Source organism: Syngnathus floridae, chromosome 4 (genome assembly GCF_059516105.1).
Source record: "Syngnathus floridae isolate MCC-2025c chromosome 4, RoL_Sflo_1.0, whole genome shotgun sequence".
NCBI classification, from domain to species: domain Eukaryota; kingdom Metazoa; phylum Chordata; class Actinopteri; order Syngnathiformes; family Syngnathidae; genus Syngnathus; species Syngnathus floridae.
Genome location: NC_142416.1, coordinates 17,030,416 through 17,058,323, shown reverse-complemented (window position 1 = coordinate 17,058,323; position 27,908 = coordinate 17,030,416). Strand labels below are relative to the sequence as shown.

Here is a 27,908-nt window from a genome sequence, read left to right as displayed (position 1 = left end):
AAATGATAATTTCAAGGTGGTCAAGGTGATTTTTAAAACTGAGTCACATTTTGTATCACTGTTAAACAAAAAAAAAACGACATTCTGGAATTCTTGAATATATATATTATATATAAAAAACATTTATTTACATTAAACCTCGCCTTGTAATAATTATACACAATCACAGATTTATGGCCTTGGGAAACAAAGGAATAACAAACATGCAGCTGAATTAAAACATTTCATTTAAAACTTACGACATTATCCTTGCTTCAGTCAATAAATTAAAAACACATGATGGGTTCATTATTTAGCAATTGGGTGCAAATAAAATCCAGTGGGATAAACCTCGTAATCACAAAAAAAAAGCGAATTAAATTCAGCAACAAGTGTGATGACCCTTCCTAAAAAGAAAACAGTCTGCAATATTTTATAGGTAAGATTAAAAAAAAACCTCAATGTGCCAAGAATAAAAGTCAAGAAGACCTTTTAAAAATATCTGTGTCAAAATACAACGTATTTATAGGGACACAAAAAAAAATTAATTACCTTCATTAGATTTCATTCACAATCACATAAGACACTTCTAGAAGAAAAACTACAAGGACTCTTCCCTTCATGAAAATGAGTGCAACAGCTCTGACATGATTCTAATCGTAAAATAGCTAAAACTAAGTCATTTGCACCAACGAGTGACTTCTGCGACCACATTAATTAATTAACCATTGGATGAAACTACAATTTCTTTCCTAGCGTGTTTTTTGTTTGTCAATTATTTTAGTGACTATTAAGTCCACAAGTGTTGCGAGTTGTGGACTATTTTCAAGTAAGACAGCCATTCAAATAGTGCACTGAATTGTACGTAAAACCATATGGACCTTCAGACCAAAAAAAAAAAAAGTCATTTAAGAGAGTCATTTCCAGTGTATTTGTATACTCATAACCAAAAAAAAAAAAAAGTACATCCATGGCTCAGACATTCAGCATAAAGGGATATCCAGTATAAACTTAAAATTTGTTTACGTTCAGTAGTCATGACATGAGCTACACAATCACAACATCTCCTTGATGGATGTTCAGCCAAGGCGAGAAAGGTACGCCAGAAGTCAAGTAAGCTCGCTAGCTCCAGTGATCTCCTACAAATTCCACACAAACAGTTTCGTGGAACAACTGACCCGTATTTGAATATTAGTGATGGGTCTCCAGCTCTACGACTGTCCATTCCCCCTGAGGGGAGCTTCCGGTGGGCTCCGGGGAGAAGCTGCTCACAGAGGTGACGGTGGCCGAGGGAGGGCTGATGGGAGGCAGGAGGCTAGGCCACAAGCTGCTCTCCAGGGGGCTCAAGGTGCCACCCGCCCCTCCCGGAAGAAGCAGCAGAGAGGAACAGCCGTCTCTGTTGAGTAGCAATGTCTGATTGATGAGCTGCTGCACCATGTCCACTTTGGCGCCCCAGTCCAAGTCCAAGGGAGCCGGGCGCTCAGGGGAGGCATGGTCCTCATTGGGACCCTTCAATTCCACCGGTACAGTCCTTTTGCGATCGGGACGGCGGATTCCGTCCAGCTCTTCGTCGCTGCTCTCCAGAGCTTCGTAGATGGTACACAGTCCTGACGAGGGGGACAGGACCACGGTTCGGCCGGGAGGCTGCTGCTCCTCCAGTTCTTGCTGCCACTCCAGGATCTGCTGCCTCTGCTTCAATTCCGACTGTTGCTGCAGAAGCTGCAATTGCAGCTCGTGCCTCTGAGCCTCCTCTTCGGCGGACATTTTACCTTCTCCATTGACAAGGTTGACTTCCCCAGAGAGCATTTTGCCGACCTGGTCAGCCATTTTGTCATCCTCAGCTTGTTCCCGCTCATTCCTCTTGATTTCCTCCTCCGCCTCGTCCTTCTTCTTCTTCTGTTCCTCCTCCTCTGTCCTCTTCCTCTCTTGCTCGACGCCTTCCAGGGGTCTGCTCTGCTGCTCTCGTCGCTGCTGCATCTCCATCAGCTGCTTCTGGTGCTGCTCCAGCCGTTGCAACTGGGGGCTGAGCACCTGCTGCCCGACCTTCCGGGGCGGCAGGTCGGCGCAGGTCAGACGGGGCCCCGCGCAGTGAGGGTCCCCCTGGTGGCGGCCTTGATATTGCGAGGTGAGGCCTGTGTGGGGAAAAATAATTAATGTAAGCAGAATGAACCATTGACCAGTCAAAAGAAGAAAAAAAGGAAAAAAAAAAAGCAGTGTGTCAGCCAACGCAACCAAACAAGCAAAACTGCTTCCGCTAAAATATATTTGCAATGTGGGCAGAAATAGTTGAGTTAAAAATAAGATGGTGAGTAAAATTGTGAAAACAGTGCAGAAATTCTGGAACAAGAGCAAAAAAATGTGCAAACCATTTTTTTCCCCCTCATAAACACCTAGAAAACACAAGTGGGTGTGAATAACAACAAAAAAAGAAAAAGGCAGCCAAGTTCCTGTATATGCAACCAGCCGAGATCACCCGTGAATTCAAATGACATGCAGAAGCTCCTCATGCAGTCGTGTTCATAAAAAAAGCGTCGCGACTTAATAATAGCTTGGCTTTAGACTGTCAATAGAATAAAACTGGGGAACCTTTTTAGGTTTTATTCCATCCTCTTTGGTTCCCCACCCCTGCAATAGAGCAACCTAATCGGAGAGCAACCATAAATTATTAAAAAAAAAAAAAAAAAAAAGGGACAAATCTGTGTTTATTCCACACATTAAAGTCCTACAGCCAAGCTATTCAGCAAACCTGAAAAAACATGATGGAAATCAAAGTCAGTACGCAACAGTGACATGCTAAGTTGAAAACTTAGGGTGACTTAGAAGAGTGCAGTAGATTTTTTTTTTTTTTCTTTAAGTAGTCAGTGGGCGGCAACACACCTAGAGTGATGTGGGGATGACTCCTCTTTTTTGGGGGGGCAGGGGGGGGGGGGGCAAAGAGTTCAAACGTTTACCAAGGTCTTTGCAGCTCGGAGGGCTGCTGTTGGATCCGTGGCATCCCGAGGCTGGTCGAGTCTAGGCAAACTCGGGAAAGGACTTACAAATTAAACCTAGAGCTGACTTTGTACAGAGATTTTGCAAAGTTGAGATATCGCGACGTAATTTAGATTACTATCTATATGAAATTAAACACCAAGTGGAAAATCATCATTGAGTGAAATAGAAAGAAGAAATTAAATACATTTTTTTGGTGTTATAATTGCTGCCAAAACATCACATTCAAAATAAAAAGAAAAATTGATGGCCAGAACTAATAGGACAAACGTGTGTCTTTGTTAAAGTATGAAAATGAATAAAAAATGGAATTTCTGTATTTATTAATCAATTGATCAATCCTCAAAAGTCGTTAGGTGAACTGGGGCCGTATCGTAGCTGACTATGGGGCTTAAATAGGTCGAACTCCAGTTGAGCCAATCCGGAATACCCCTTTTTAAACAAAACTATGCAATGAGTATGAAATCGTTATAAAAGGTATCTTTATTTTAAGTTTCATCGCTCAAAGACTGATAAACAAGGGTACAATAATATACTACATGTTAAAGTGCAAGACAGACACGGAATGGGGTGAGGGGGGGGCGGCGAAGGAAGAATTCCTACATTGACCCCAAAAAACAAAGAAAAAACACAAACACCAGTGCACGAATGAGTCATAAATAGGTCTCGGGATTGTTATCAATTTGATCCAATTCCATCTGAACAAAATCAATGGCGCCTGTTGAGGGCATTGATAAGCGCCAAACGGAAATTGCTATTGCACATACAGGAATGTCAGCCACATGTCGTCAATAGGAAAGCTGTCGTTGTCCCGTTTTCCGATTCGTCCCTAGACATTTGAAAGAGCGGAACACAGAGACGGACAATTTACTGTACGTTACCTCCAAAAGAGTTGTCAGTCTTTTCACAGATGGTCAAATAGTACGGCGGCTTGGCGTCTTCTGGCTTTTCTTGCGTGGTCTGCAAAGCGCTCACAGCCTGCGCTTCCGACCTTTGCCCTTCTTCCGTGCAACGGCACTCCACGTATTGCCGCTCGGCGAGGTCGCACCGGGCTTGCTGACAGAGCTCCTTGGATTCCTCGGGAAGCTCCTCCAGAGAGAAGATGCCCGGGCTCTTGACGCAGCCCTCGCCCGCCGAATGGGCGTTGGAGGCCGTGGTTGCCGAGTCGAAGCCGTAGGACGCCAGAGAGGTCGCGGAAGGCGGGGTGGCGTCGTCGGTCAAAGCCGTCGTCTCGGACTCCTCCACTTCTTCCACGGTGGAGAGGCAGCGTTGTCCGGGGGGCTGGACCTCAAAGGTCATGTTCGCCTTGCTCTCGGTCTCCAAAGACTCTTCCAGCAGAGCTTCGCCCTCCGTGTCGCTGGCTTCGTCTTCGGTCACGGAAGATGACGAAGGGTTGGAAGCGAGAGCGTTTACGACGTCTCTCAAAAGCTCGTCTGCTGACGTGGACTGGGCCTTGACCTCCTGGTCACCACCGCTGGCCATATGAAAAGCTGCATCAGGTTGGGGAGAGGTGAGCGGGACTTCTTGAATTCGGGGGCTCACGACGTCAAGTTCCTCTGGACTTAGAGGGAATGGAGTCGGACGTAGCGCCGCAGTGCACTGTTCCGTGCGCACCTTGACCCCATCCTCAAGCTTGGAAGACAAAGAAACCTCTTGGTTTTGAGGATCTGAGGTGATTTCGAGGTGGGCCTGAGCAGGGGATTGAGATGGAGTCTCTGAGTCTGCTTGCAGGGGGTCCATTAGTGGGCTCACTGGAGCTTCCACCAGCTTGAGTTGGGAGACCAGTTCAGTGAGCTGCTCCAGTTGAGAAGGTTGAGCTTGATCTTCCCAGGGCTGAGCAAACGGGTCGGGTCGGTGCCACGGAGCACCCGGCGCCGACAGGAGCCGAGGAGGCGGAGAAAGCTGGACCAACCTGTTCAAGTTGTCCAGTCTTTCATCTTCGGCAAAGTCGTCCTCGTCGGCGTTCCCGTAGCTCTCCAGTCCGCTCTCGGTTACTGCCTCGCTGGCCATCTCCACGTCGTCGTCCTCTTCGTCGTCATCGGCGGCGTTGTCGTGCCTGCGCCTCTGCAGCTCGTCCGTCTTTTCAGAGCCCACGTCCATATCGCACACTCTATCTTCATCGTCGTCATCATCATCATCTTCCTCCTCCTCGTAGTCGTTAAAGGGGATATCGGGAACCTTTTGAAAGTCCGGCGAGCCGGCCGAAGCCCCTTCCATGTCCATGGCTCCTTTGAGGCTGCCCTCTCCGAGATCGTCCATGCTCTCGGTGCCCTCCAGGACGCCGGGGGCACTCAACTCCGACGCCCCCTGCTGGCTCCCGCTAAGTGAGTCCAGCTCAGCCGGGAAGGCGCCACCAGCCCTCCAAGCGGAGCCGCCGACCGGTCCGGCCGACCCGGGACGCGACTCCTCGGTGGGTTGTGAAATCCCGCTCATTTCAGAAACTGAAACCAACTGACTTGGCTCCCTTTCCTCTTCATCTTCCTCATCATTGAGATTACTGGGTGGAGCTACCTGAGTGATGGACTTTGCAGCAGTCTGCTCTGAGGACACGTTAGCAGACTGACTGGGTATCTCCGGCAGAGAGGCCACCTTGGCCGACGGAAGCTCAGCGGAGGTTGACGCCTGCTCTTGTTGAACCGAAGGAGCATGGTTCTCACTCTCCTGCTGCGGTGGAGGTATTTTCGATGAAGCTGTCGTGACCGGGCTTCGTGGAGGAGAGGACGCCGCCGAATGGCTCTGAGCGCTCACTTGAGGTACCGCTTCTGTTGGTGGATCCTGAGTGGAGGCTTGGAGTGGGACCACTTCTGCAAGAGTAGCTGTTTCTTGGGGTACTTCTGCCACCGGGGTTGCCCTTGTTACAACAGCACCCCCTCGTGTCCCTACAGAGGGGTTGCATTTAGAAGCTTTGGTCTTCTTGACGCCGGCGCTGAAAGGTAACACCGCTTGAATAGGTTTGCTATCCTGCTTGGTCAGCGGCGTGCTGCCGTTTATGGATTTGTTAGCTGGAGATGAATGCGGGGTTCTTCGCAGGGGTGCTTTGCTTGCCGCCGGTGGCTTGGGAGAAGCCGCACTGGAAGGCTTTGCAGGACCTGGTTGTTGCGTTTTACTTTGTGCGGCCCATTTGGAGGTAGAAGGTTGCTTTCCTCCGGCTGTAGGTTTTGAAGGTTCGGGCTTTTTTGCGGCAGCTGATGGTGCTACGGTCCTTTTTGCAACTGCAGCAGAAGGTGCCCGATGGACATCTGGTGTCAACACAGAAAACAGATTGAGATCTTGGTTCAGCAGACATTGAAATATTTTAAGATCTCCCCTCTTACCTTTCCTCACTGTGACAGCAGAAGAAGGAGGCTGCATCGCTGTGATCCTGCCAGTAGAGGGCAGCGTGGTGGCTCTGGACGCAGCGGCTCTGCTACTTGCAGTGCTAGGCGGCCTGGACGAAACATTATTGCCCGCCCTGGATGTGGATGGCGCCGATCGAGATCCTGAAGTAGCAGCCGCTGCACTAGTGGGTGCTCTGGTTGCTACGCTGCTACCGGTCCCGGGCGCAGATGCCGATTGAGGAGCTGAGGTAGGCCTGGAAAATAAAAATGACATAGAAAGAGGCTTTGGTGTACAATCTAAAATAGAGAAAAAAGCCTTTGTCTAAAAAAAACTTCTGTAGTAGACCAAAAATAGCACACAAGTGTTTTTTTTATATGGACATATTTAAATATTAAGTATTTCCAGAGACATTAAGAAATCAAAAAAGTGTTTTTTGTGACCTGTTTCAGAAAAAATATGCACTGGATTTTTCATTTGTACACACCCAATCCCTCCGTACAGCTTTATGGAAATAGGTTAAGCAGTTTTTGCATAATCCTGCCAACTCTGAGAAAAAAAAAAAAAACATGAATGTGATGAGAGAAATATTTGAATCATCTAAAATGTGATCCATTTATAAATTAAACTTTTTTTTCTATATCAATTCATTTGAAATAATCTAATGGTGGCACCAAAAACCCTTTAGTAAATGTAGTTAAGATCCTTTTTTCTTCCAAACGTCCATCCACACACCATCCACTAATGGTGAAAGGGGGTGGGAGGGTGCGGGGCTGCTCTGTTGCTGGTGTATTACATTTCCTGGCAGTCGGGTTGAAATCAATACAAAAATCACAGTCCAATAGAATTTTAATGACAACACACCAAGGTCCTTTTGAGGTGAAAGTTTAGCACGGGGATGACGAGATACGTCATGTAATTGTCACCCGGATCAAAATAATCCAAGGCTTTCAAGAAAATACCTCACTAAGACAAAACTTTTTTTCTCCTTTCCCTCATCCGACAAAATGAGGTCTGTGTGCATACCTGCTGGTTTTTGGAATGGCACCGCTGTCAACTTTGGCAGCAACATACAAGTACCTCTGGCTGGTGGATGCGGTTGATCTGCTCGTAGCCACTAGCCGGAGAAATAAAATAAATAGTTGGCATAAAACGTAAAAATAAATTGCTGAAATGATGACGCCACTCACCGGAGTTTTTGGCTCGAGCTGCGTCAACATTTTCAGCAGCCGTGCTCCGATTGCGACTTCCGCCGAGGGTTACGGGCCTGGTACCATTTGTCGTTGCCGCAGCGGCACTCGAGTTGTTTCTCATGGGCCTCCGTTGAGCCCCTTTGTTTGGGGTCTTGACGGTGGGCACGACAGTTGCAACACTCACCGATTTTTTGGGTACAGCCCCCGCCGCACATGATTTTGCTGTGGTTTTATCAGTCGAGTTGGTGTGCTTGGACTGAGACTTAGATCTCGGGGAATGTTGCGTTTTGGCGGCAGCCTGCTTTTTGGAGGAATCAGCTTCTGGTTTGACTTGAGGGTCCGGTTCCCCGTTCGTCTTGGAAGCCTCTTGGGGCGAGCCATCGTTTTGGGCCTGCTCCATTCCGTGGTCCGGCGACACTGAGGACTGTTCGGCTTCCGCGGCTTCCCCGTCAGGCTCTGTGGTATCCATGGGAACCCCATCCGGTTTCATCTCCCGACGCTGAGGTTGCTGCTGTGTCCTGCTAAAGCTTCTGCAAACAAAAAGAAGAATTCATTTCAATGATCCACCCTTCGTACAGTTAAAGGAAAGCCCATTTATGGTGAAGGGCCTCTGTGGAATTTAGGAAGAGTCTGGAAAAACAGGAAGTGAATAAACGGAGAAGCCAATAAATCTCCTCACTCGACAATTAAATGATATTCCCTCAAAAAGCCAAACATTGTAAGGGATAATAAACATTAACACTGATTGCTGAAAACAAAAACTTAATTACTTTTGAAACTACTCCAACAGATTGTTTTGGGTTTTTTGCTTACAACCACGCACGAGTGCTGAGAAGGAATTTGTGTCGAGAGAACAACCAGCAAAACCACATTTGGCTGGCTCTTTTGTTTTGATAGTTGGTTAGCGCAATGTGTCGACATTCGTGCTAAGCGGTGCCAACAAGTGTGTCAGACATTCTGGAGGACACAGCAAAAAGGGGAAAACGCATCCGGCAGTGTAGGCGGCAACTGATTTTATGGATTTCACAGGTGGAAAACCTCATCTGTGATACAAATCAGATAAAAAGCCCTTTAAGGAGTTTTGTGAGCTGATCTAGACCAGGGGTGTCAAACTCATTTGTCACGGGTCGCATCGTAATCATCGTTTCCTTCGATGGGTTATTATGCCCGTCAACGCCATACATCATATGCAGTATAGGCTACACAACAAACCGATGAAGAACTAGTCTTGAAATAAGAGTAAAAACTGTTCCAATATTTTGAAAAAATGAACGGTAATAAAAAACGGCGAGCAATACTTCTATTTTGTGAAATTAATTTTAATACACACGAGGGATCGATGCACATTTTTGATGCGGGCCGCATAAAATGATGTCATGGGCCGTATCTGGGCCCCCAGGCCTCGAGTTTGACACCATGATTTAACCGTAAAACTGTATTAATATTTACATCTGGTTACTTCAATAAATCTCAAGGTGGACTTTTTTTTTTTAGGCAGTTTAATGATATTGCTCTGCCCAGACATTTCAAGCGGTGCGTGACAAAATGGGTCACTCTTAATATGGTGTCTACTACAAGCTAAAAGGGATTTTGTAGCGTTTCAGCGTAGCGGGGATTTTGGAATGCATTGTCCAGGCTGCAGCAGGAGAGGGGGGGGCGTTTATACTTTTTATCTCTTTATTTCATCCACACCACGATCACAAAAAGACCATGGCCAACGGATGATGCATTAGTTGCCATGCCGATTGTTTCCTTGTGGTGAAGAATTTGTACTGTCGAGACGCTGAAAGACTGCATGCGCTCCACAATGATTAACGGCAAAAAAGTGACAGTTGAGCTGGCAGGGTGTCAAGTGCAAACCGCACCCACTCACATTCCAACATTAGCGATTTACTCCAGCCTCCCGAGTGGCAGGTGTTGCTTTCGTGCGTCAAGAAGGTCGGAGAAGGAGTTGCAGGTCAATAGGCATATCTAAAGAATGTGCTTGTTTGATGGCAAAATATGATTTGCAAAGAGAGGAAACAAATGACACGCCGCTGACAAATACCCGCAGAGCCAAACAGTCAGGTTTACATGGAGCCTTGGATAAATCAAGCTGGCTTAGCAATATTAAACATTAACAGAATGTGATAAGAGGCCACACTAGCAGGCTGATCATTAACTTCCATCAGTGTGTCATGCAGCCATACTATAATAATACTAGTCAAAATCAAACATGTCTCATTTCCAAGAAGTAGGAAGACGTTGGTGTGTGTAATAACTTACACTAAGTGCAAATTGAGCAGAATTTACTGGAATAACAACAACAACTGTCAGGAGACACTGAGCACATGCATTCTGGAACATGCAGTTCCTTTGAGGGAATTTCAGGAAAAAAAGATTGAAAATGTCCTCTACCCAGAAGTAATGTGATATTAATGAACTCACTTTTCTTTACAAACAAAAGTATGCCCTGTGCAAACAAAAAAAAAGTTGATATTTAGTCCATGCTGCAGGCACCACAATATTTTGTTGTACTCGTGGCTAAAGAACACCAAAACGCTGACTAACTGCATCGTTGTATCATGTGGACAGATGATCAATAGTTATATTAGCAATTTTGATCATATTTACAAAAAATATTGTAACTGTTCAAAAGTAACATCAAGCTCAAAAAGCAAGATGGTTCTGGACAAACCATGTCCCTGATACCAAGTGTTAATAAAAACAACTGAAACATTTATTGTGGCTGTAAATTATTGTTAGTTTCACTTTCATTTCAGCATATCAGTGTCTGTGCAATCATCATAAATTTTGTTTAGAAAAAAACTACGTCCGGTTGAAACTAAAACAGTACCAAATTTTGCCACCCCGGGAAGATGAGGTAAGCGAGAAAACAAAAAGGCTTTGTCAGCATCAGCGTGCATTAGGCCAACATTAAGAAACTATAAGGGGGGGGGGGCTTTTTGTCTCTACACCATCAACACTAAGGCGTGGCAGTGGAGGAAGGTGGAGGGGGTGGGCTTTTGTTTTTTTTGACTGGATTAACTGGTGCAACTGGATGGAGAGGCAGCTGGCGAAGCTTGTCAGTCAAATGCCCCGAGGGATATAAAAAAATAGACTGATGAGACCGAAATCAATGCGGTTGATAATACGCACAACCCAAAAAATTAGACACTCTCGGCAAACAAGAGTACACACAAATAGTCAATATGAGCTTGGCGAGCCTGAGAGTCTGATCGGATTACGGAAAAAGGTGAACCGAGGACAATCTCTGTCCGACACACCCATAATACTGAGTGCTCAATTTTGGAAAGTATTGCAAAGTCCAGCGTTCCAAAAGAGACCACCAAATTGCTAACTTAGCTTTATCAATAATTATCTGGGCCAAGTCTTGCAGACTGAGAGCCCTTAAAAAAAAAAAAAAAGTGCAGTGTCAGCACTCACTGCTTAATTCTAACGGGCAGGGAAGTGCTCGCTCCAAAAGAAGCGTTGAGAATCTCAAGTTCTCGTTAAGACAAGCAAAGCGGGATGAAAAATGATAAACAGATGAAGCAGATCAGAGAATTGGAATATTTTCTCGCCAAAAGGAAGACGGGATGACTGTTCCTTATTATACTGCATTGTTCCAAAGAGCCTGCAGGTGTTTCCTTTGTTATGTGCTTTTTTCTTTTTTTTCCTCCAACCACAGCAGATAAATGGAAGCGTTGGCAAATTACTCTGTGTAGAGCAGATTCGGTCGCTCTCATTGCATTCGATTGTACATCGGGGAAAATTATGAACATACCATTAGATAGATTAATACCTCTGAAATAAAAAGGTCAAACAGTTGCCCAATCCAAAAATTCAAGGGCTGCTTTAGCATTCCTGAACTTTAACACACCATAATTGTTCCATCAGGCTATTATACTTTTGCATAGCTTTTAGTTCAAGGCAAACAGATTTGGGACTTTTCATGATTTTGGAGTGATCCCTTTGCAGATCTCCGTAACACCAAACTATGGCAATTCTACACACAAGTTTCATTTCATCTTGAGTGACTGGAAAAATTATAACAAAATATGGTTTGGCGACTCATTGCCAAGTACTGATGCGTCAAAATAATTTGCACGTAAAAGATTTCGCCATGGTAAGCCATCGAGGAAACATTGGCATCGACAAGGCTTAAGTGACCCTCATAATGGGACACACAAGTGTGGCCAAGCAATTGAAAATGGGCCAACGGGGGGGCGGGGGGGATTGGTGAAAGTCCTCCTGAGTCATTCACACATGGTTTCACATCCCCAGGCCAAGTCAACTCACACCTCTTGGTGAATCAGGCAGTACCAAAATACAAACAGGATGTAGCCCAAGAAGCCACATGACTTGACTCCGATTCTGACAGCCGTCAAAGGCTGCTTGTGTTTTTGTTTTTTTTTAGGCTAAGTTTGGTCATGTGTGGTTCCAGTCAATTGATCTTCCAATAAGTGAGGAAGCGACCTGCTCCATGTCTAAAGTACCTTGACAATTTTCCTGACATCCGAGAATCGGATCTAGTCAAGTCCCTTGATGCACATTATTTATCGGGATGCATTTGTTTAATCTAAATTGTTTGGCCTCAAACGGGATTTTAATACCACCATTTGTCGTTTAGTGGACCTGAAGGCCCTATTGAAGCCTTCAGAACGCAATTATTTAGAGCATCGTTATTGCCTTCTGTTGTGGTTTTAATAACGCGTATGCTAAATCATGCAACAAATCATCCGACGCCACCTGCCAAACGAAAGGATAAGAGATGAACCAAGACTTGCAACTGCAAGAAATGCCGCCCCATGACGCACGGTGACAAGCTAGCGTGTCACATCATTACACTCCAGCCTTTAAAAGCGCCCCGATGTACCGTTTTACAAGCTCTCCGCAAGCCACAAACTCGAGCAGAAGCGGCTTAACTCGTAGCCATAGTGCTTATTGAAGCTTAATTGACGAAAAGCAGGATAAGAGAGCAGACGTGGTTAATTGCGCTTACCTTTCGGCCGGCGGCTCGTGAAGAAACACGCAGTCGCTTCTTTGGCGGGCAAGACCACACAATAAATGACGAAGGAGCGGTCAGTTTATCAGCCACGGCGTAACAATAGAGACGCCGTTGGTCCCTCCACGTTTAGGCGGCGGCAGGCTAGCCCAACCTCGCTCATAAAAGATGCGGCCGGAGCGAGAGAAGGGGGGACGAGGGGGAGGAGCAGTTGTCTGAAAAGGGGAAGCGTGGTGGCCTGTACAAATTAAATCCCCCCCGCGGACCAATCAGCGAACGAAACCGGTGTTTATGCAAAGAAGCCATGACGTCAGGAGTACAGATCTCGCGGGATTTCATGTGATGTTGATCTTCTATCCACTTCCAAGGGGAACGTGATATTTTGAATATTTTTAGTAATAGTAAATTTCAACCCCAAATTATAGATGCATAACAATAATTTAATATATAATAACAAATAAAAAACAGTCAAAAAACATTTTTAATCATTTAATCAAATCCTTTCAAACTTGCCTGTTTTAAAATCATCTCTAAAAACATTACAAAAGGTTTTTTTTTTTTTTTTTTGCAAGGGTCCACTTCCCAATGGTACAAGGCCCACAAATGCTGCTGCTGGGTGAATGACTTGTTGTGTGAATGCATTTCTTCAGCTAAGCTGCAGCTGCTGCCTGCACAATGGACATCAATGAATGGCCACGCACAAAGAGCGGTGCAACAACACACTGGGATAAAAAAGAATAGAATGGTATAAGACTTAAGTTATATTGGGGAAAAACTCTTCGAGGTGGTTGGGCTGAAAGAATGCAGCCGTTTGGGAAAGTGTGTGCACCTTTTAAGAGTCTGGCAGTGGTTTCATCAGCTTCTCAACAATGGGCCGGGGTGACAGAACCAGGGGAAAACCCATAAACTCACATTTGTCCCCTCAAGATTTATAGTTGAAATGTTCCTCTTTGTCCGTGTGTGTAGAGAGAGACATACTCCGCTCTTTCGATAAAACGCAAATTCTGATTTGCAAGCCAGGCAGGAAGCGGGAAAGGATCTCCAGAGCTGTACATAATGCATGATTTTAAGTGGTGGTAAGAAAATTTTAATGCGCTACATTATCAATAAGCAGGAAATGACATCATCGTATTTGACAGCGTAATGAAATTACACTCCTCCCAAGTGCAGCACTGAAAACATTAGACGGCATCATGGCAGGCATTTGCAATGCAAACCTTTGACTGCTGCAAATGTCTCAATTGTCAGCTTTTAAAAGGTGACTCACTAGCGCTCTCTTCTGAACGTTAACAGGATTTGGTTTTGTAACTGGAGCTGATTGTGTGTTGTGATGTAATATTCCAAATGAAACACTGAAGGAATTCTTAAAATTATACAATATTTCAGTTTGCATAAGTGGTTTGGATGGATTTCATATTTCTCACAACTTAAAAATATTGAACACGCATATGATCCATGGCACTTTAATCAGCAACATGTGTACAAGACATGTTTCTAGTAGTTAACAATTTGTAGAATATTTGTACCGTATGTGTATAAAAGAACGTCTCTGTGGTTAGGGCACATATGGAAAATATCTTATAAACAGATAATATAACAATATATTATATAGACTCGTATAATATATTATTTAAGGCTAAATTTCAAACAGTGTTACACTTAAACAAGTCATTGGTTGTTTTAGTATATGATTGAATAAACGTCATGAAAACGGGAGTCTCCTTTGACAATTGTGCGTTTCATGCAATACAAAACATCATATGGTAGATAAAAATAAAAAAAAATACAAGAGAACCACATAATAAATTGGTATACATAAGTTGTTGACCTGTTTCGCTGCTTCAAGTTGGGTTTTCTAAGAGCTCCAGAATTATTTCTTTAAGAAATCTTGTATCAAAATTAAGAACAGTTTTGTTAGTTTTGTTATAACGACCGAAAAGCAAGTGCTGTATTAGACTGTGAGTACATAATGCAAAATCTATGATAGCAACCAATATCGAAAAATGATGCTGGTGCAGCATAAGGGAAGTGCTACCTGAGATTCTCAATTAACAGAGTAGAAACGTATTTAAAAACTATATATATATTTGTGGCTTTGAAATTTTTATATAGCAGCTGCATCTCAAATCTATTTTAGCAGTTCAATTAAAAAAGTTTAAAAACTCAAATACACTAAACAGAATCATCAAATAAATCAGAAAATCCTTTCAGCATCAAAAATGTCTTGAGTATTTTTTTTATAATTATCAAATGTTGGGGCTCTTCCACTTTGTGAATCCAACAAATAATATGAGTTTCACTATTGGACATTTTCAGGTGAAATTTAGAATTTTGAAACTGGATTTATTAAGTGCAACTTTGATTTGGTTTTATTTGCAACTCCATTTCTTGTTCTGAAACGTGCTTATGTATTTAAAATCGTTTTTTTTTTTTAAAAAAAGAATTACATATTCTCTAAAGCTATTTTTTCAAAAATAAATATGGCTGTAGTCTGCATTGCACTAGTGCTTATTAAAAGTGTTTTGATGATTAAATGCTTCAAATAGTAAGTGACTCCTTTTTCATTAATACAAATTTTAAAAGACTAGGGACAAAAAGTCTCAAACGAGGATTCTGGTTCCCCAAAATATAAAAACACTAAACAGGCATACCATGTCAAGTGGCCATCCCCTCCGAGGCTGCAGTCAAACTGGATCCGCCCCAAAGCTTTGTGCGTGTTGATGGGCCTGAGGCTGAAATCTGCTAAAAAACTAGCAGGTTAAAAAAAAAAAAAAAAAAAAATCAACAACACTGAGTTGGCCTGACATCGGGCCATGAAATACTACGAGTGCTTTCATCCTGCACAAAGCGGCTTGTTCCTGAAGAATTCACGACCAGTTCATTCCTCATCGGAAATGCTAGTCCAACTGATTGAATTCTCCTCCTTCAGTCAAGTGCTGGAGAGGAAAAAAAAAAAAAAAAAAAAAGGGGGGGGCTTGTCCTCAATTCACCAGCAGGACGTCCTCGTAAGTTGTCATTCTGGCGGAAATGCAACATAGTTAGTATTTTGATCATCAACAACAAGAAAAGCGTGTGCTTACCGGTCACAGCAGCAGAAAAAGGAGCACGGCGACGTTTCTATTCCCCTGAACTTGCCGGAGCTTGGCGCGTCGGTGCACTCGGCGATGAAGGCGTGCAAGTCTGTTATGTGGATGGGCTCCTGGGTTTGATGCTGTACAACAACATACAGGAAACATTTACATTTCCACTTAAAGTTCCCGGAATGTTTACTTTTTGCTAGCTCCTGATACAAACAAAGTTTGCAATCGAATCTCACGTTGTATGTGACAAAATTATCATTGAACACATAGGAAAGTACTTCCTAGCATACTTCTATATAAAAAATAATTTTTGAATGAATCAAATGTCAGAGTATTCAGTTTCTTGAGATAATAAATTTTGAGTTTGCTGGAAGACACCAAAATGATTATTATATACAAAAAAATATTTCACTCTGTTTGGTGAATCTATACAAGTTGCACCTTTTGAACTGAACTACAGAAATAAATTCAAAATAATCTAATTGATACAGAAATTATACAGTAATTCTGTGCTCCTCTTCCAAAAATAAAATGAATGATTTTCTGCTCGACTAAACTTACCCTATCTTGTAAGAATAGAAAATATTTGCAGGAATATAACTTTTATACTTCACTATTCTATAAATACAAGCCCCTACATACATATTTGTATATACGAAAGTTGTTGGAACAGAGTAGAGGCGAAATATATAACTTTAAAATAACAACAAAAATGACTTTTCTGGTCTACCTTAATGGCCTCGTAGGCGCCGGTGATGAGCGCGATGAAAAGCGACAGCACCATGTAGATGAAGAGCGAGATGAAGGTGTACAGGTACACCTGGCTGAAGAGCCACACCAGCGTGCTGCTCTCCTGCATTCCCGAGAAGGTCACGAACATGTCGTCGCCGTTGATGAGGGAGAAGAGGCATTCGGACACCATGGACAGCGAACGAAACTGCCATGCAAAACGCTCCAATAAGACGCTTGACCTTACAACCTCAGGACAGCCCTGTTTCCCCAATTAGCGAGGCAAATTAAAAAGCTGACTTGTTGGTGCGGTACCTTCACATGATACGGTCCCAGCACGATCCAGCCACAGAAGCAGTAGCCTAAATATATGACGGCCACACAGCAGCAGAAGCGGATTACGTTGGGGAAGGCTGCTCGAAGAGTCACAATCAGGATCTGAACGATGACATCATAACGTTTTTTCACTCGGTGCAAATCACGTGACAAAGCCGACTAGCGGATGCGCAGCTTACGTTGTATTTCTGGAAGAAGGTGAGGTAGCGAATGACTCCCACCCATACCAAGAGGGTGGAGGTACCCAAGAGGATCCCGCATAGATCATAAGAAGACATATTCTGTCGAGTGAGAGGAGGGAAAAATTAACTCCGTGACTCCCAACGTAACATTTGACATTTTCGCTCACCTTGGACTCGATGCCAATCTTGATGACGCTTCCAGTGATGGTGAGAATATCGCTGACGATAAGGAGGATGTACCAGCCGTTGATGAACTCCAGACGGTCTGCCCAGCACACGTTGTGATTTAGGTTCTCCTTAAAGAACTGCACAAACTCCTGATCAACACAAATAAGCAGTAAGCAAATCGTTTTTGAGGGGTATTTTCAAAAAAATTTTTTGTAACGCAGTGGCGACCTGTTGCAGAATGATGCCTCGCAGTATGGAGCGCCCGCATAAAACCAGCGACAGCGTGCACACAAGAGCCACGGCGACATCGAACGCCACACGGGTGTAGTTCTCAGCTGGGGATTCAAATATATATAAAAAAAGAAAGGTGGAGGGGTTGGTTGGATTTGAATTGGTAAACTTAAATAAAAGTTTGTGCAGAAAATAAAATGATTTGGATCTAAATATATGTTCTGAGTGGTTACAAAGTGTATTTAAAAAAAAGGATCTCGTGCTCACCCTGTCCGGACACGCTGGGGTCTTTGCACTCCTTTATGGAGGCTTGATTCTCCAATCGTATTTTCACTTTGCCGCTGTGAGCCTTGTTGTCCAGCACGATCTACTCGACACATAGCAACAGTCACGTCCACGACTAGTTCCGAAACCGAGCGGGACAAAATGAATGCCGAGTTGCTTCAGACTTGAATTTTTTTTTTTCCCCTTTCAAATTATCTACAGTAGTTAGTGGCTGTCTAAAAAAAAAGAAGCAAACATTTGTTTTAATCACGTTGCTAATTAAAGGCGCCTTAATGATAAACAAAATTTTATATATAAGTGAACTTATATGTCAAAATATATAAAAGAAAATCACTTCATTAAATTGTATGATGTCAAACATGCTTAATGTAAAAGAACAAATTACATAGTTTATAAAAATGAATTGAACTCTATTTTGTTTTATTCCTTTAAAATCAGAGTGGGGAACAAATGAAATATTTTATTCAATATATTGAACTTTATTTAGTTTTATTCTTTTAAAATCAGTGTGCAGAACGGAATCAACACACAAGTACTTTTCTCACCTTTATGTAAAACGTGTAACAGTCAGGGATCTCATTATTGATGATGGTCTGCACATTGATGGCCTTCAGCTGAAACTCGATGGTGACGTTAATAAACCTTAAGAACACAGGGACACGTTGATTCGCCCAAACAAAACAAACAAAAACAAAAAGAAACAACCCGAAAACACGCAATCCACACGAGCCGGAGCGTGCTGATAATAAACGTGTCGAACGCCGCCACGAGATACCATCTTTGCCGTGACGGAGGAGACTGACGGAATCGTCGAAAGCCATGTGAAAAATGAAGCCTTACTTGTGGAACTTGAGTGTAAAGTTCTTGTAGGAGCTGGTGAGCGGGGCGGGGGGCACAGACAGAGGGTTGACTCCGACGCAGTCTGGGCAAAGTGAAGTCAATATATTAGATCAATTGCGTGTGTGTGTGTGGGGGGGGGGGGGCGGCTTTGCGTTGTACCTGTGATGATGTGCGGGTCGATGCTGAAGGTGTCATTGGCGGGGTCGATGCGGCCCCTCTTGTAATATTGCTGACAGAGGGACAGCGCGCTGCCGTTGACGCCCACGCCGTAGACGTAAGCGTAGCGGCCTACTGTGGTCTCCGGCAGGGCCAGATACTGCGACGACATTAGCAGTGATTCAAATTCCCTGACCCAGGGTCAGACTTTTTGTCCATTGCAGGACTACACCCCCCCCGTATATTCAGTACATGGAGTTACCTGGTCCACAGCGTAGAAGATGTGCTCGTAGACGTCCTGTTGTGTGTAGACGGCAAAAGAGCTGTCCGACGACTCGTCAAAGTCTTTGAGGAAGAGATACTTGAACGTCATGGTGTTCTCCTCTTTGAAGGTCACCACCACTTGGTTGCTGAGGCCAAACAGCACCAACTGGAGTAATAAAAGGGGGACAGGTGTGATGGCGGATGACAGAAGAGAATCGATAGTTTGGTACCTGAGCGGTGACAATGATGATCTTGAGCAGCTGCAGGATCAGCTTGTAAGGTTTACGACCTTTAGCGTGGTATTTGTCACAGGGGCTCATGAAGAAGTACTTCAACTTCCTGCGAATGGCTTCCTCGTCATACTCGGCGCTCACCCAGTGGCCCGCCGTGGTGCCGGTGAAATGGTGGTTGGCGTGGTTATCGCAGCGGTTGCTATCCAGAGGCTCGTGGTGTTCCCCGCTGTCACCTGTGGAGCCGTAGCAGCTCAATGAGGCGGGGTGGCTCTCGTCTTCTGGCAAAAAAAAAAAAGAAACAAACATCTCGGTAATGCAGACCTCCACCAAGGCCTAAACAAGAAAATGTGGAAACGGAGATCCAGAATTTTTCTAAACACAGTAAGTTCTTATTACGTGAGGACAACGAGTGTTCTGGGTCACCTCCGGACAAAAGCCAGAGACGCAAATTCAGCAGTATTCTTTTTTGAGGTGCAATGACCTCTCCATTGGAGCAAGTATGCCAAACCTCCAGAAAGATAATATTTAGGTAGTTAAATGAATAATTTTGTAAATTTCTAAAAAGCAAGGTTACAAAATGAATCAAACTCAATGGCAGCATATTGTTAAAACACACACACAACAATAAAGCACAACTTTTTAAAATAGTAATGCTGCGAGTTAAACTGATTACAACTTTTGTTTGAATTCCTGCCCACAAAGAAGGCCAGTCATGTATTATCCATGTCACATGGTTTAAATCATGAGACTCACAGGGCCATCCAGCACCATCTGGCCGAGCAAAAAAAAAAAAAAAAAACCATCTGAGCCAACAACACACAATTGCACAACACACACAACGTGCATCATTTTTAATTTAGGGTGTTATAAAGACTGTTGATTCAACTTCCTGGATGAAAATGAGAAGTGTGCCATTGAGTGTGATACGCCGCAAACTGCAACTGACTTTCCTGATATACTCTAGAAGAGAAAAAAAAAAAAGTCAGAGGACAAAAAGAACTAATCCATGGCTGGTCAGTTATCACAAATGTTCAATTGAGGTTCTACAGAGTAAATAAAAATGACTCTCAATACGAGAAGTGTGCTGTGTGGAGGTAGTGACAGCCTTTGCGTGCCAGCGGCACAGACAAGAATCCAAACACTTACAATTTCCTGCAGACAAAAGAGAAGGAGGTAGAGTCGATGGATATCTGCCATCAGGGGAGCGTGCCGATCGTCACGCTCCATGAAGATTGGACAAAACAAAACCTGACCGCGCGCCATGCCTTGACACACACCGAGTGTAATCCGCAGAAATATCTGGCTCTTCGGGTTCACGACCGTCTGCGGAGCGAGGTCGGAAACAGCGACCGAGCGGCCTGCCTGTCAATCAAATGGTCTACAACCGATTATCGGTGCTTAACATCTCGTCTGGTGACGCCAGAAGCCAAACACTAGCTTGCAAAAAAAGGGAATGCACAACTAGAAAAGTGGAACATTCTCTTTCTTATGAATTCTGGGTCATGCGTACAATGATCGTTTAGAAAGTTAGAGTAAAAATCTCAATTTTAAATGCATAATGAACAAACAGCAAATTTTGTGCTCCCTCCCAATCAACAGTGTTTGAAGGTTTTGTTTTATTGGTACACATTGGAAGAATTCTCAAAGTGATGCAACGCAGTCATGAAACAAGACAACATCCATTCATTCTTTGCACCAAACAAAACTTTTGAATGACAAACTTGATGGGACAAGCCAAAAATCACATCGGGATTTACCACCATATGAGGTGAGAACTAATTAATAAAGAAAATCAATCTACAGTTGCCCACATGCTTCAGGGAAAAATCATGTTCTTTTGTTGTAGATTAAATTTAAATACGTAAAATAGCATTTGGTAATGTCAATGAAATGTAAAAAGAATAAATGATGCAATGTTAGAAAAAAATTGTCATTCTACACGATCGCATGCATCATTTCGATCTCCAAATAAATCATTGCACTCATCACTATAAAATAACGTGTCTCATTGGAAGAACTGAAGAGGTTGGAACGAATTTTAACATAAATGCATAAATCACTTTTAACACAAGCACCACGTCAGTTCAGAACAACTTTCAGCATCAACGTAAACCACTGAAACAAAAAATGTAAAAAGGAAATGAAAATAAATCCAATGTATCATCTTGGATAACGAGACGGTCTCAGTAATACCGAATCGGTTTTGCCAAAACAATTGATCCAGAACGAGAAAGCTAAATAAGAGCAGATTATATCATTGTTGATGACCGAAAAAAAAACCCACAACAAAACGTCACAATATATAATGATACAAAAAAAATCAAAAATAAAACACGAGATCGGTACAGTCATACATTGACAAAATAACGCAAAAGTATGTCACGAGGAGAAGGTCGGTATTACATTACCTGTGCCGTCATGCTGTTCCATCGCCGACATGTTTATGTTTTAAAATATAGACATAGATATATTTAAATCCGGCGACAAGTTGTTTACTCTTCGTACTGTAAAGTTGTGGAAAGAGTCTGATGATAGGCTGTCTGCATCCGGACTCGTTTCCGGTCTCGGATCACGTGGCTAGGCACCACGTGACCAAACGGAAGTTTCCGCTAAAAAAAACAAACAGACCGCATTATTAAATTAATAACCAGTGTAACATGAGCTTATTGGTTGTTTTTACTGTGTAAATTTGTATGATTTCTTTTTGTTGTTCTAATTATTTGCCTTGAATATGATTTAAATAAATACACAAAAAATTGCATTTGTATGATTTCTTTCTGTTGTTCTAATTATTTTCCTTGAATATGATTTAAATAAATACACAAATTATATTACATTTGTATGATTTCCTTTTGTTGTTCTAATTATTTGCCTTGAATAGGATTTAAATAAATACACAAATAATATTACATTGTATTGTTTGAATAGTCATTTTTTGACTGTGTTATACTTTCCTTCATTAAATTGTTATACATTATTGTAGAATATAACATGTGCATGCCCTTACGTGCTTTGGGGTCAAATGTGTAAGCGATCCCCCTCCCTTCTCTTGGAGGGATATTGTGACCTTTGTAATTTGTTTGGGGGCAGTCGCTGTTGAGCATTGATGCATCTTTCTGTTGGCCGAATCGATATTTGTAGTCACGTACTTGTCCTAAAGGGCGTAAGTGCATACACCCACACAACCAACTGTGCCTGGAAACATTATAAACTCCGAAAGCAATCGCATGCTTTTACTTTTCTCTTTTTTGGGGATATCTTTTATTCATCTAAGCCAAGATGGCGTTTTTTCAAGTCTTCCTGTTGGCGTCATTCTACTACTTCACTTTAATATCATGCAGGCCGGCAGGTATGTTTTGGCTATTTACTCTTTTATTTTGAGTTTTTCCAAATTTGAAACATATTATTAGTATCACTGCCACACAGCAAAGAGGTTGTGGGTTCAAATCACGCAAATCGACACTTAATCAGGTAGTAGGACTCCTCCAACCGAATGATTACGCAACGGCCTAATCAATAGGTTTTTGGCCATGTTTGTTTTCCTTTGCAAAAAATGTCATGTTGAAATAAAAAGAAATATTCAGACGGAATGTACGATCCGATTCTACGCCGCCAGGTGTCCACCTGCGGAGCATGGACAACTTCATCGATGCGGTGCGACAGGTGGAAGAATCCAACCCGGGTCTGTCCCCACTGGCGCTCGTAAGAGCCTTACGCAGGACCGCCGGCCATGACGACGCCATGACGATCCACTTCCTGGGGGCTTGGAATAACCTCACAGATGCGGAAGGTCTAGAGACAGCCATCCTCAACGCCTCGTCCTTTAGCTTCTTCGACAAGGCAGTCCACCACATCGTAACGGACAGCGGCGAAGAGCGAGGGGTGACGCTTACCCAGGACGGCACCACGGTCGCCCTGGCACCTTTGCTGCTGGGGATCGAATCCGGACTCAAAGCCAAGTTGGAGTCGACCTCAGCCGTTGGACTCTTTCCTCTCACCTTGGGAAGGACACTTGGGTTAACCTTTCTCAGCCTCCAGGACATCCCAGTGTCCAATCGCCTGGGGCCTGATGGGTGCTGGGACAGTGTGGAGCGCCCCAAAGTGTTCAAACTCTCTTGGCCTGCCACCCTGGCCACAGACGCAGTTATAAGTGGGGGCATGGATGGAGTAATACTGGGCACGGACATCAGCCGAGTCCCCGAATCTGAAAAGCCACGTGCGCTGAGTGAGACCCTCAAAGAATACTACAGTTTTACCCTGAACGCAAGCCAGGGTCTTGATACCTTGCCCAGCCATGTTAGTCCACGGCGTAGGGAGATCTCTCGATCCATTCTGGAGCCCCTTGACCTTCAGAAGGAGCTGATGGACACGCTTGAACTAGTCTGGAAGTTGGAGAAGACAGAGTGGGTGGCTTTGGACACAGGAGTCAACGAGGCGGTGAAGAAGGGACTAGAAGCATTTGTGCACAAGTACTGGGGTAAGTAAGAATAGCACGGTTTGATTTCCAAACTAACGCCTCACCTTTACCTTGGATCGAACATTTTCATTGTCCTCGCTAAAACACGTGTATGCCTCGTCCAAGCGAGACAGCAAGCTAAACTTTTAATTGATAACGCAAGACGTCCTTTAGTAGCTTTCATAGAAAATATTTCCGCTAATAATTTTGAGTGAAACAAAGGGAAAAAAAAAAAGTGTCAGCCATGTAGTTCCTTATTAAATTATTTTAAGCAAGTATAAACAAAAAGTTATATTAGCCGCTAATTCAATATAAACTTAGCCACACGATGTCAACTTTAAAGAAACTATGAGATGGAAAATACATACAAAACAGGATAAAGCATCGGTTTCAAAATAAGAGTGTGAATAGTGAACAAATGAACTAAAACACGGCTGAAAGTTTCAAAGTTATCTTAACCCCAACAACAATTCCTACCCTTCAAATTCCACATGTGAATAAATTAGAATGCCTTTAAGATTGGAGTTACCCAACAGTGCGAAATAAAGCAATAACTAGGAAAAAATAAAGTATAAAACAAAGTAATCCTAGGCCCCAACATAAATAAGCCCAAAGAGAACGGGTTCCGGACTTCCATTTCAGCCAAAGCCAAATGGGTGAGCATTAACGTCTGGACCTCACAGAGGAGTGGCATCCAAAATGAGCTTTTGCCGCAGATTGTCCTCAAATCATCTCTCGCTGCCAGTGGAGGGCAAAGGCTCACAAGGGAACCCCCATACCACTGTCTTTACCCCTTGGCTTTCTCTACATTCACCACACCTATGAGCCCTCGCAGCCGTGCCTGTCCTTCTCGGAGTGTTCCCGGGACATGAGAGCCATGCAGCGTTTCCACCAGGAGGTCCGAAACTGGAGTGACATTGGATACAGGTAACACCCCTTTTCACCATTGACTAAATATCTCCTTTGGCTTTCAATACAATTCACACTGGCCAATCATTTGGCTTTTAATGCAATTTACATCCAATTGTGGCTTCGAATTTGGGCAAAGACTTGGAATTTCGGACAAAATGTTTTGGGTGGGTGAGAGAGCGAGAGAGAGAGAGAGAAAAAAAAAACCCAACTGTTGTTTGCATTTCCACATTCTGTCGTGTCAGCTTCGTGGTTGGCTCGGACGGTTACGTCTACGAAGGCCGGGGCTGGAACATCCTCGGCACGCACACGCGAGGACACAACAGTCTCGGATTCGGCGTATCGATCATCGGCAACTACACGTCAACTCTTCCGTCCCGTCACTCCCTTGACCTTGTACGCCGCCGCTTGACGAGCTGTGCGGTGGGCGGGGGGAAGCTCGTGGCCAATTACACCATCCACGGCCACAGGCAGACGGTCAACTACACGTCTTGCCCCGGAGATGCGTTCTTTAATGAAATTACACAATGGGATCATTTCAGACATTGATTACCATTGGCATGTTGAAACCCGAGAAGGCGTGCTGACCATCGTTGAGAGTTTCCTGCGCTGCGTGTGAATTGGATTTTGGTATCTGTGTCAAAGTCTGCAAAGCGTGCATGTGTATATAGTTCCAAATAAAGTGATTTATAAAGTGGCTCGGTCATCGTGGGATAAAAAATCTTTTCACTTGGGCTCATATTTCTATGTATTTTTTTTCTCTCCAATCTTAGGACAAAAGGGGTTCAAATAATGTCCCCTTAATATTCACGTTTTTCCCAAATAAAAACATTCTAATTATATTAGTACAACTTGAATTTAAAAAAAATGGCTGTGTCAGCGGCGGGCACAGTGATGCTGCCACAGGTCCACAGGCTCCTGGAAGCTGAAGAGGCAGCGAGGGCAGCGGTGGGGCCAGTCGCCTCGGTGCTTGCGGCTGTGTGTGATGAGGTTGGAGCTCTGGCTGAAGCATTTGCCACATATGTGACACACGTGGGGCTTCTCACCTGACACACAAAGCATCAACATCATAAAATCCACTTATGGCTTGGTATCCAACTTAAACGAGATCTCAAGACAATTAGGAGACCCAAACCCGTGTGTATGAACGTGTGCTTCTTCATGTCCGACTTCTGGTGGAAGCGCTTGTTGCAGTACTGGCAGGCGTAGGGTCGCGTGTCAGAATGGATGAGAAGGTGCGTGGACAGCGTGGACGAGCGCTTGAACACTTTTCCACAAACGCTGCAGCCGAATGCTCTGACGTCCTGATACACCCAAACACAACATTTTATGTTGTTTGGTCACTCGACTGCTTTTAAATCCCGCGAGCACCCTCCGACAAACTCTACTCGGCATTCCCGAAGATAGTTCGACATAAAAGATTCTTACCTTGCCCTTGCACGATTCAAGATCTGTTGCGTAGGATGTGATTCCATGACAATTGTATACGTGCCTCTTAAAAGTGCACAAGTGGGTAAATAGCTGGAAAAAAACAAAAACACATTGGGATGAAAATGTTTCCCAGTGGAACGTTTTTGTAGAATAATAGAATGACATCCAACTTTTCCACATAGTGGACACTCTTGACTGGCACAAATCATCTTGGAGGAGTCACAATTGTTCCGAGGCAAGAAGTCCAGCCCTGATGATTTTTGTCTATCGGAACATCTGGGCCACTTTTCAACTTTGGGAACAGCAGGAACGTCTACGAGGACACCATTTACACACCATGTTGAGTGTAAAAAAATATATTATTTGAACATCCAGAATTTTGATAATGAACTTTGAATAGGTGCCGATTACCTTCACAGTGTTGGTCGCCACAAACAGGCTGAAGCGAATCAACGGTAACCGTATCGAGGTGCTGTGGAGCAGATGTGGTGTGCCCCAGGGATGACTCCTGGGGCCGCGTTTCTTTTTGGCCAATGCTCATTCTCTGTTCTGAGCGAAAGGGTTGGAGGCCTCCTCGCTTTACCAAGAAGGAACGAGGCATCACACTGAGGAAGGACCACCAATATTGCAGGATTATTGATTAATGAGAGGGAATTCTGCAGCAAACACAATCAGCTGCAGTCATGTTGTGATCGTAATCAATTTTCTTCACACTATGTGAAAACACCAATTGGTCTAGTTTAATATAGCATAAATACAGAAACGCGCACTACTTGACTTGGACACTAGATGGCAGCAGAAAATCCATTTGCACTAAGTCTTGTCGACACCACAGACACACATTCAGAGTAAAATTATGAGCAAACAGAAAAGGGAGCAAAATTACAGTATTGCAATAATATAGTACTGTACAGAGTCAAAGATGACAATTTGTCCATTTCAAAGCATTTGCCAATGGGGAATCTTCATCATTAATAATACTGTTAAAATTGTAACAATAAAGCAAATCCGATCAATGTCACACTAATGTTTATAGTGGGAGAAATACACATAAATATCAACCTACATGTCATTTTAAAATAATTGTGAATAAACTCGGGCAAAAAAGCGGTAATAAAGATGAACATAGTCAATATACTCTTCAATGTGGTATTAAAATGTTATTAAGAATGGAATGAATACCATCAATCATTAAAGCGCTGATAGCAGTGTGTAAAATGTCAATGTGGGCAAATAGTTGCTGTGAAAACTTACCAGAAATGAAGTTTAACGCTGAGCAATCGAGCACAAAATGATACAAGAAGCAGGTAAATGAAGCTGAAGTGAGGTGTGAAGGATTCTAAAGCCCTCATGAGAAGGAAGCGCTTTCATCTGTGACGTGACAACCACACCGCTTCCTCACACCAACACCGCATTGTGCACAATCCTGTCAAAGCAGAAATCTGCTTTTTTACAAACCACTGAGTTCAAATTCAAGGTTTACAGCGGGGTACACACATCCCAACAATCGGGACAAACTTGAGTATTTCTACCTCACTTCAAAGTCACAAAGCCCGATTAGTGTTTCAAAGATTATTCTGAGCGATTATCCTGTGATATGTCGTGTGGGTTTTGTTTTCTCTCCGATACGCTTGTATAACAATCGGGGCCGGCAATCGTAAATATTGAACCTGATCAAAACTTTTTAGACTCAGATTGTCGAGCAAAAAAAAAAAAAAACCTTAATTTATCCTCTCTCCAGGCGATCTAATTGTTCTCTTGCACCATGCTGACACCCACAGGTCAACTGTGGTATTACAAAAGACAGACCTATTGTTCAGATGAGGAGATTCAAATCATTCCCAGACAAAATAAATGTAAATGCTGTTATTGTGTTCAAGCATCTCCAAAATTAATTGGGGAAGAAATATCATTCATGCATAAAGAATGTGCTGCTCGTTCAGATACGCAAAATATGGCCGACAGAGGGCAGTATTAAACAGACATGTCAGTAAACTGTAGGAATAATACTGTTAGCTATTCTTTGCATAGGATAAATATAACCCTGTAAGTAATATTATATATACGGTATTGTCATTAAAGGTGTTTTCAGTAGACCAATTTCAAATACATTATAATCGTGAAGATTATTTTGGTTGTTCAA

General features: G+C 43.3%; 4 protein-coding genes across 5 annotated transcripts; 1 reads left to right on the top strand and 3 right to left on the bottom strand.

Moving 5' to 3' along the window:
* Positions 1-102: 102 nt before the first annotated feature.
* On the bottom strand, positions 103-12,705 carry prr36a (proline rich 36a). The gene is made up of 6 exons (XM_088372415.1): positions 12,463-12,705; positions 7,476-8,008; positions 7,312-7,402; positions 6,285-6,541; positions 3,852-6,209; positions 103-2,111 (listed from the first exon to the last, which is right to left on the bottom strand). The coding sequence occupies exons 2-6, from the start codon at positions 7,966-7,968 to the stop codon at positions 1,171-1,173; spliced, it is 4,140 nt and encodes a 1,379-aa protein (XP_088228541.1). The 5' UTR covers positions 7,969-8,008; positions 12,463-12,705; the 3' UTR covers positions 103-1,170.
* Positions 12,706-13,912: 1,207 nt separating this feature from the next.
* mcoln1a (mucolipin TRP cation channel 1a) lies at positions 13,913-21,540 on the bottom strand. 2 transcript variants are annotated; one of them, XM_088374330.1, is made up of 14 exons: positions 21,378-21,540; positions 18,967-19,247; positions 18,735-18,902; positions 18,476-18,632; positions 18,317-18,398; positions 18,022-18,118; positions 17,459-17,558; positions 17,189-17,295; positions 16,960-17,109; positions 16,790-16,891; positions 16,590-16,712; positions 16,276-16,482; positions 15,546-15,676; positions 13,913-15,483 (listed from the first exon to the last, which is right to left on the bottom strand). In XM_088374330.1, the coding sequence occupies exons 1-14, from the start codon at positions 21,406-21,408 to the stop codon at positions 15,447-15,449; spliced, it is 1,773 nt and encodes a 590-aa protein (XP_088230456.1). In that variant the 5' UTR covers positions 21,409-21,540; the 3' UTR covers positions 13,913-15,446. The 2 variants fall into 2 exon arrangements, with proteins under 2 accessions (XP_088230456.1, XP_088230457.1); XM_088374331.1 differs by having other exon boundaries at positions 18,967-19,244.
* Positions 21,541-22,078: 538 nt separating this feature from the next.
* On the top strand, positions 22,079-25,031 carry pglyrp2 (peptidoglycan recognition protein 2). Its single transcript, XM_088373901.1, has 4 exons — positions 22,079-22,318; positions 22,586-23,446; positions 24,142-24,352; positions 24,580-25,031. The coding sequence occupies exons 1-4, from the start codon at positions 22,249-22,251 to the stop codon at positions 24,881-24,883; spliced, it is 1,446 nt and encodes a 481-aa protein (XP_088230027.1). The 5' UTR covers positions 22,079-22,248; the 3' UTR covers positions 24,884-25,031.
* On the bottom strand, positions 23,814-27,459 carry LOC148399529 (uncharacterized). The gene is made up of 6 exons (XM_088373902.1): positions 27,020-27,459; positions 26,177-26,370; positions 25,936-26,078; positions 25,763-25,855; positions 25,470-25,638; positions 23,814-25,380 (listed from the first exon to the last, which is right to left on the bottom strand). The coding sequence occupies exons 1-6, from the start codon at positions 27,115-27,117 to the stop codon at positions 25,211-25,213; spliced, it is 867 nt and encodes a 288-aa protein (XP_088230028.1). The 5' UTR covers positions 27,118-27,459; the 3' UTR covers positions 23,814-25,210.
* Between the last annotated feature and the right edge of the window lie 449 nt (positions 27,460-27,908).

Bases quoted from the DNA above. Each gene is read 5' to 3' on its own strand.
- prr36a (XM_088372415.1), bottom strand. From the start codon at position 7,968: ATGAAACCGGATGGGGTTCCCATGGATACCACAGAGCCTGACGGGGAA. The intron at 7,403-7,475 runs GTGAGTGGCGTC...TTCTCCGGCTAG, and splicing joins AGCTCGAGCCAAAAACTCCG to TGGCTACGAGCAGATCAACC. The intron at 6,542-7,311 runs GTATGCACACAG...TTTATTTTCCAG, and splicing joins GCCATTCCAAAAACCAGCAG to GCCTACCTCAGCTCCTCAAT.
- mcoln1a (XM_088374330.1), bottom strand. From the start codon at position 21,408: ATGTCGGCGATGGAACAGCATGACGGCACAG. The intron at 17,559-18,021 runs GTGAGAAAAGTA...TGTGTCGAGTAG, and splicing joins GTTACACGTTTTACATAAAG to ATCGTGCTGGACAACAAGGC. The intron at 15,484-15,545 runs GTAAGCACACGC...CATTTCCGCCAG, and splicing joins TTTTTCTGCTGCTGTGACCG to AATGACAACTTACGAGGACG.
- pglyrp2 (XM_088373901.1), top strand. From the start codon at position 22,249: ATGGCGTTTTTTCAAGTCTTCCTGTTGGCGTCATTCTACTACTTCACT. The intron at 22,319-22,585 runs GTATGTTTTGGC...CTACGCCGCCAG, and splicing joins AATATCATGCAGGCCGGCAG to GTGTCCACCTGCGGAGCATG. The intron at 23,447-24,141 runs GTAAGTAAGAAT...CTTTTGCCGCAG, and splicing joins ATTTGTGCACAAGTACTGGG to ATTGTCCTCAAATCATCTCT.
- LOC148399529 (XM_088373902.1), bottom strand. From the start codon at position 27,117: ATGAGGGCTTTAGAATCCTTCACACCTCACTTCAGCTTCATTTACCTG. The intron at 26,079-26,176 runs GTAATCGGCACC...GTGTCCTCGTAG, and splicing joins TGGCGACCAACACTGTGAAG to ACGTTCCTGCTGTTCCCAAA. The intron at 25,381-25,469 runs GTTTGGGTCTCC...TTTGTGTGTCAG, and splicing joins GCACACGTTCATACACACGG to GTGAGAAGCCCCACGTGTGT.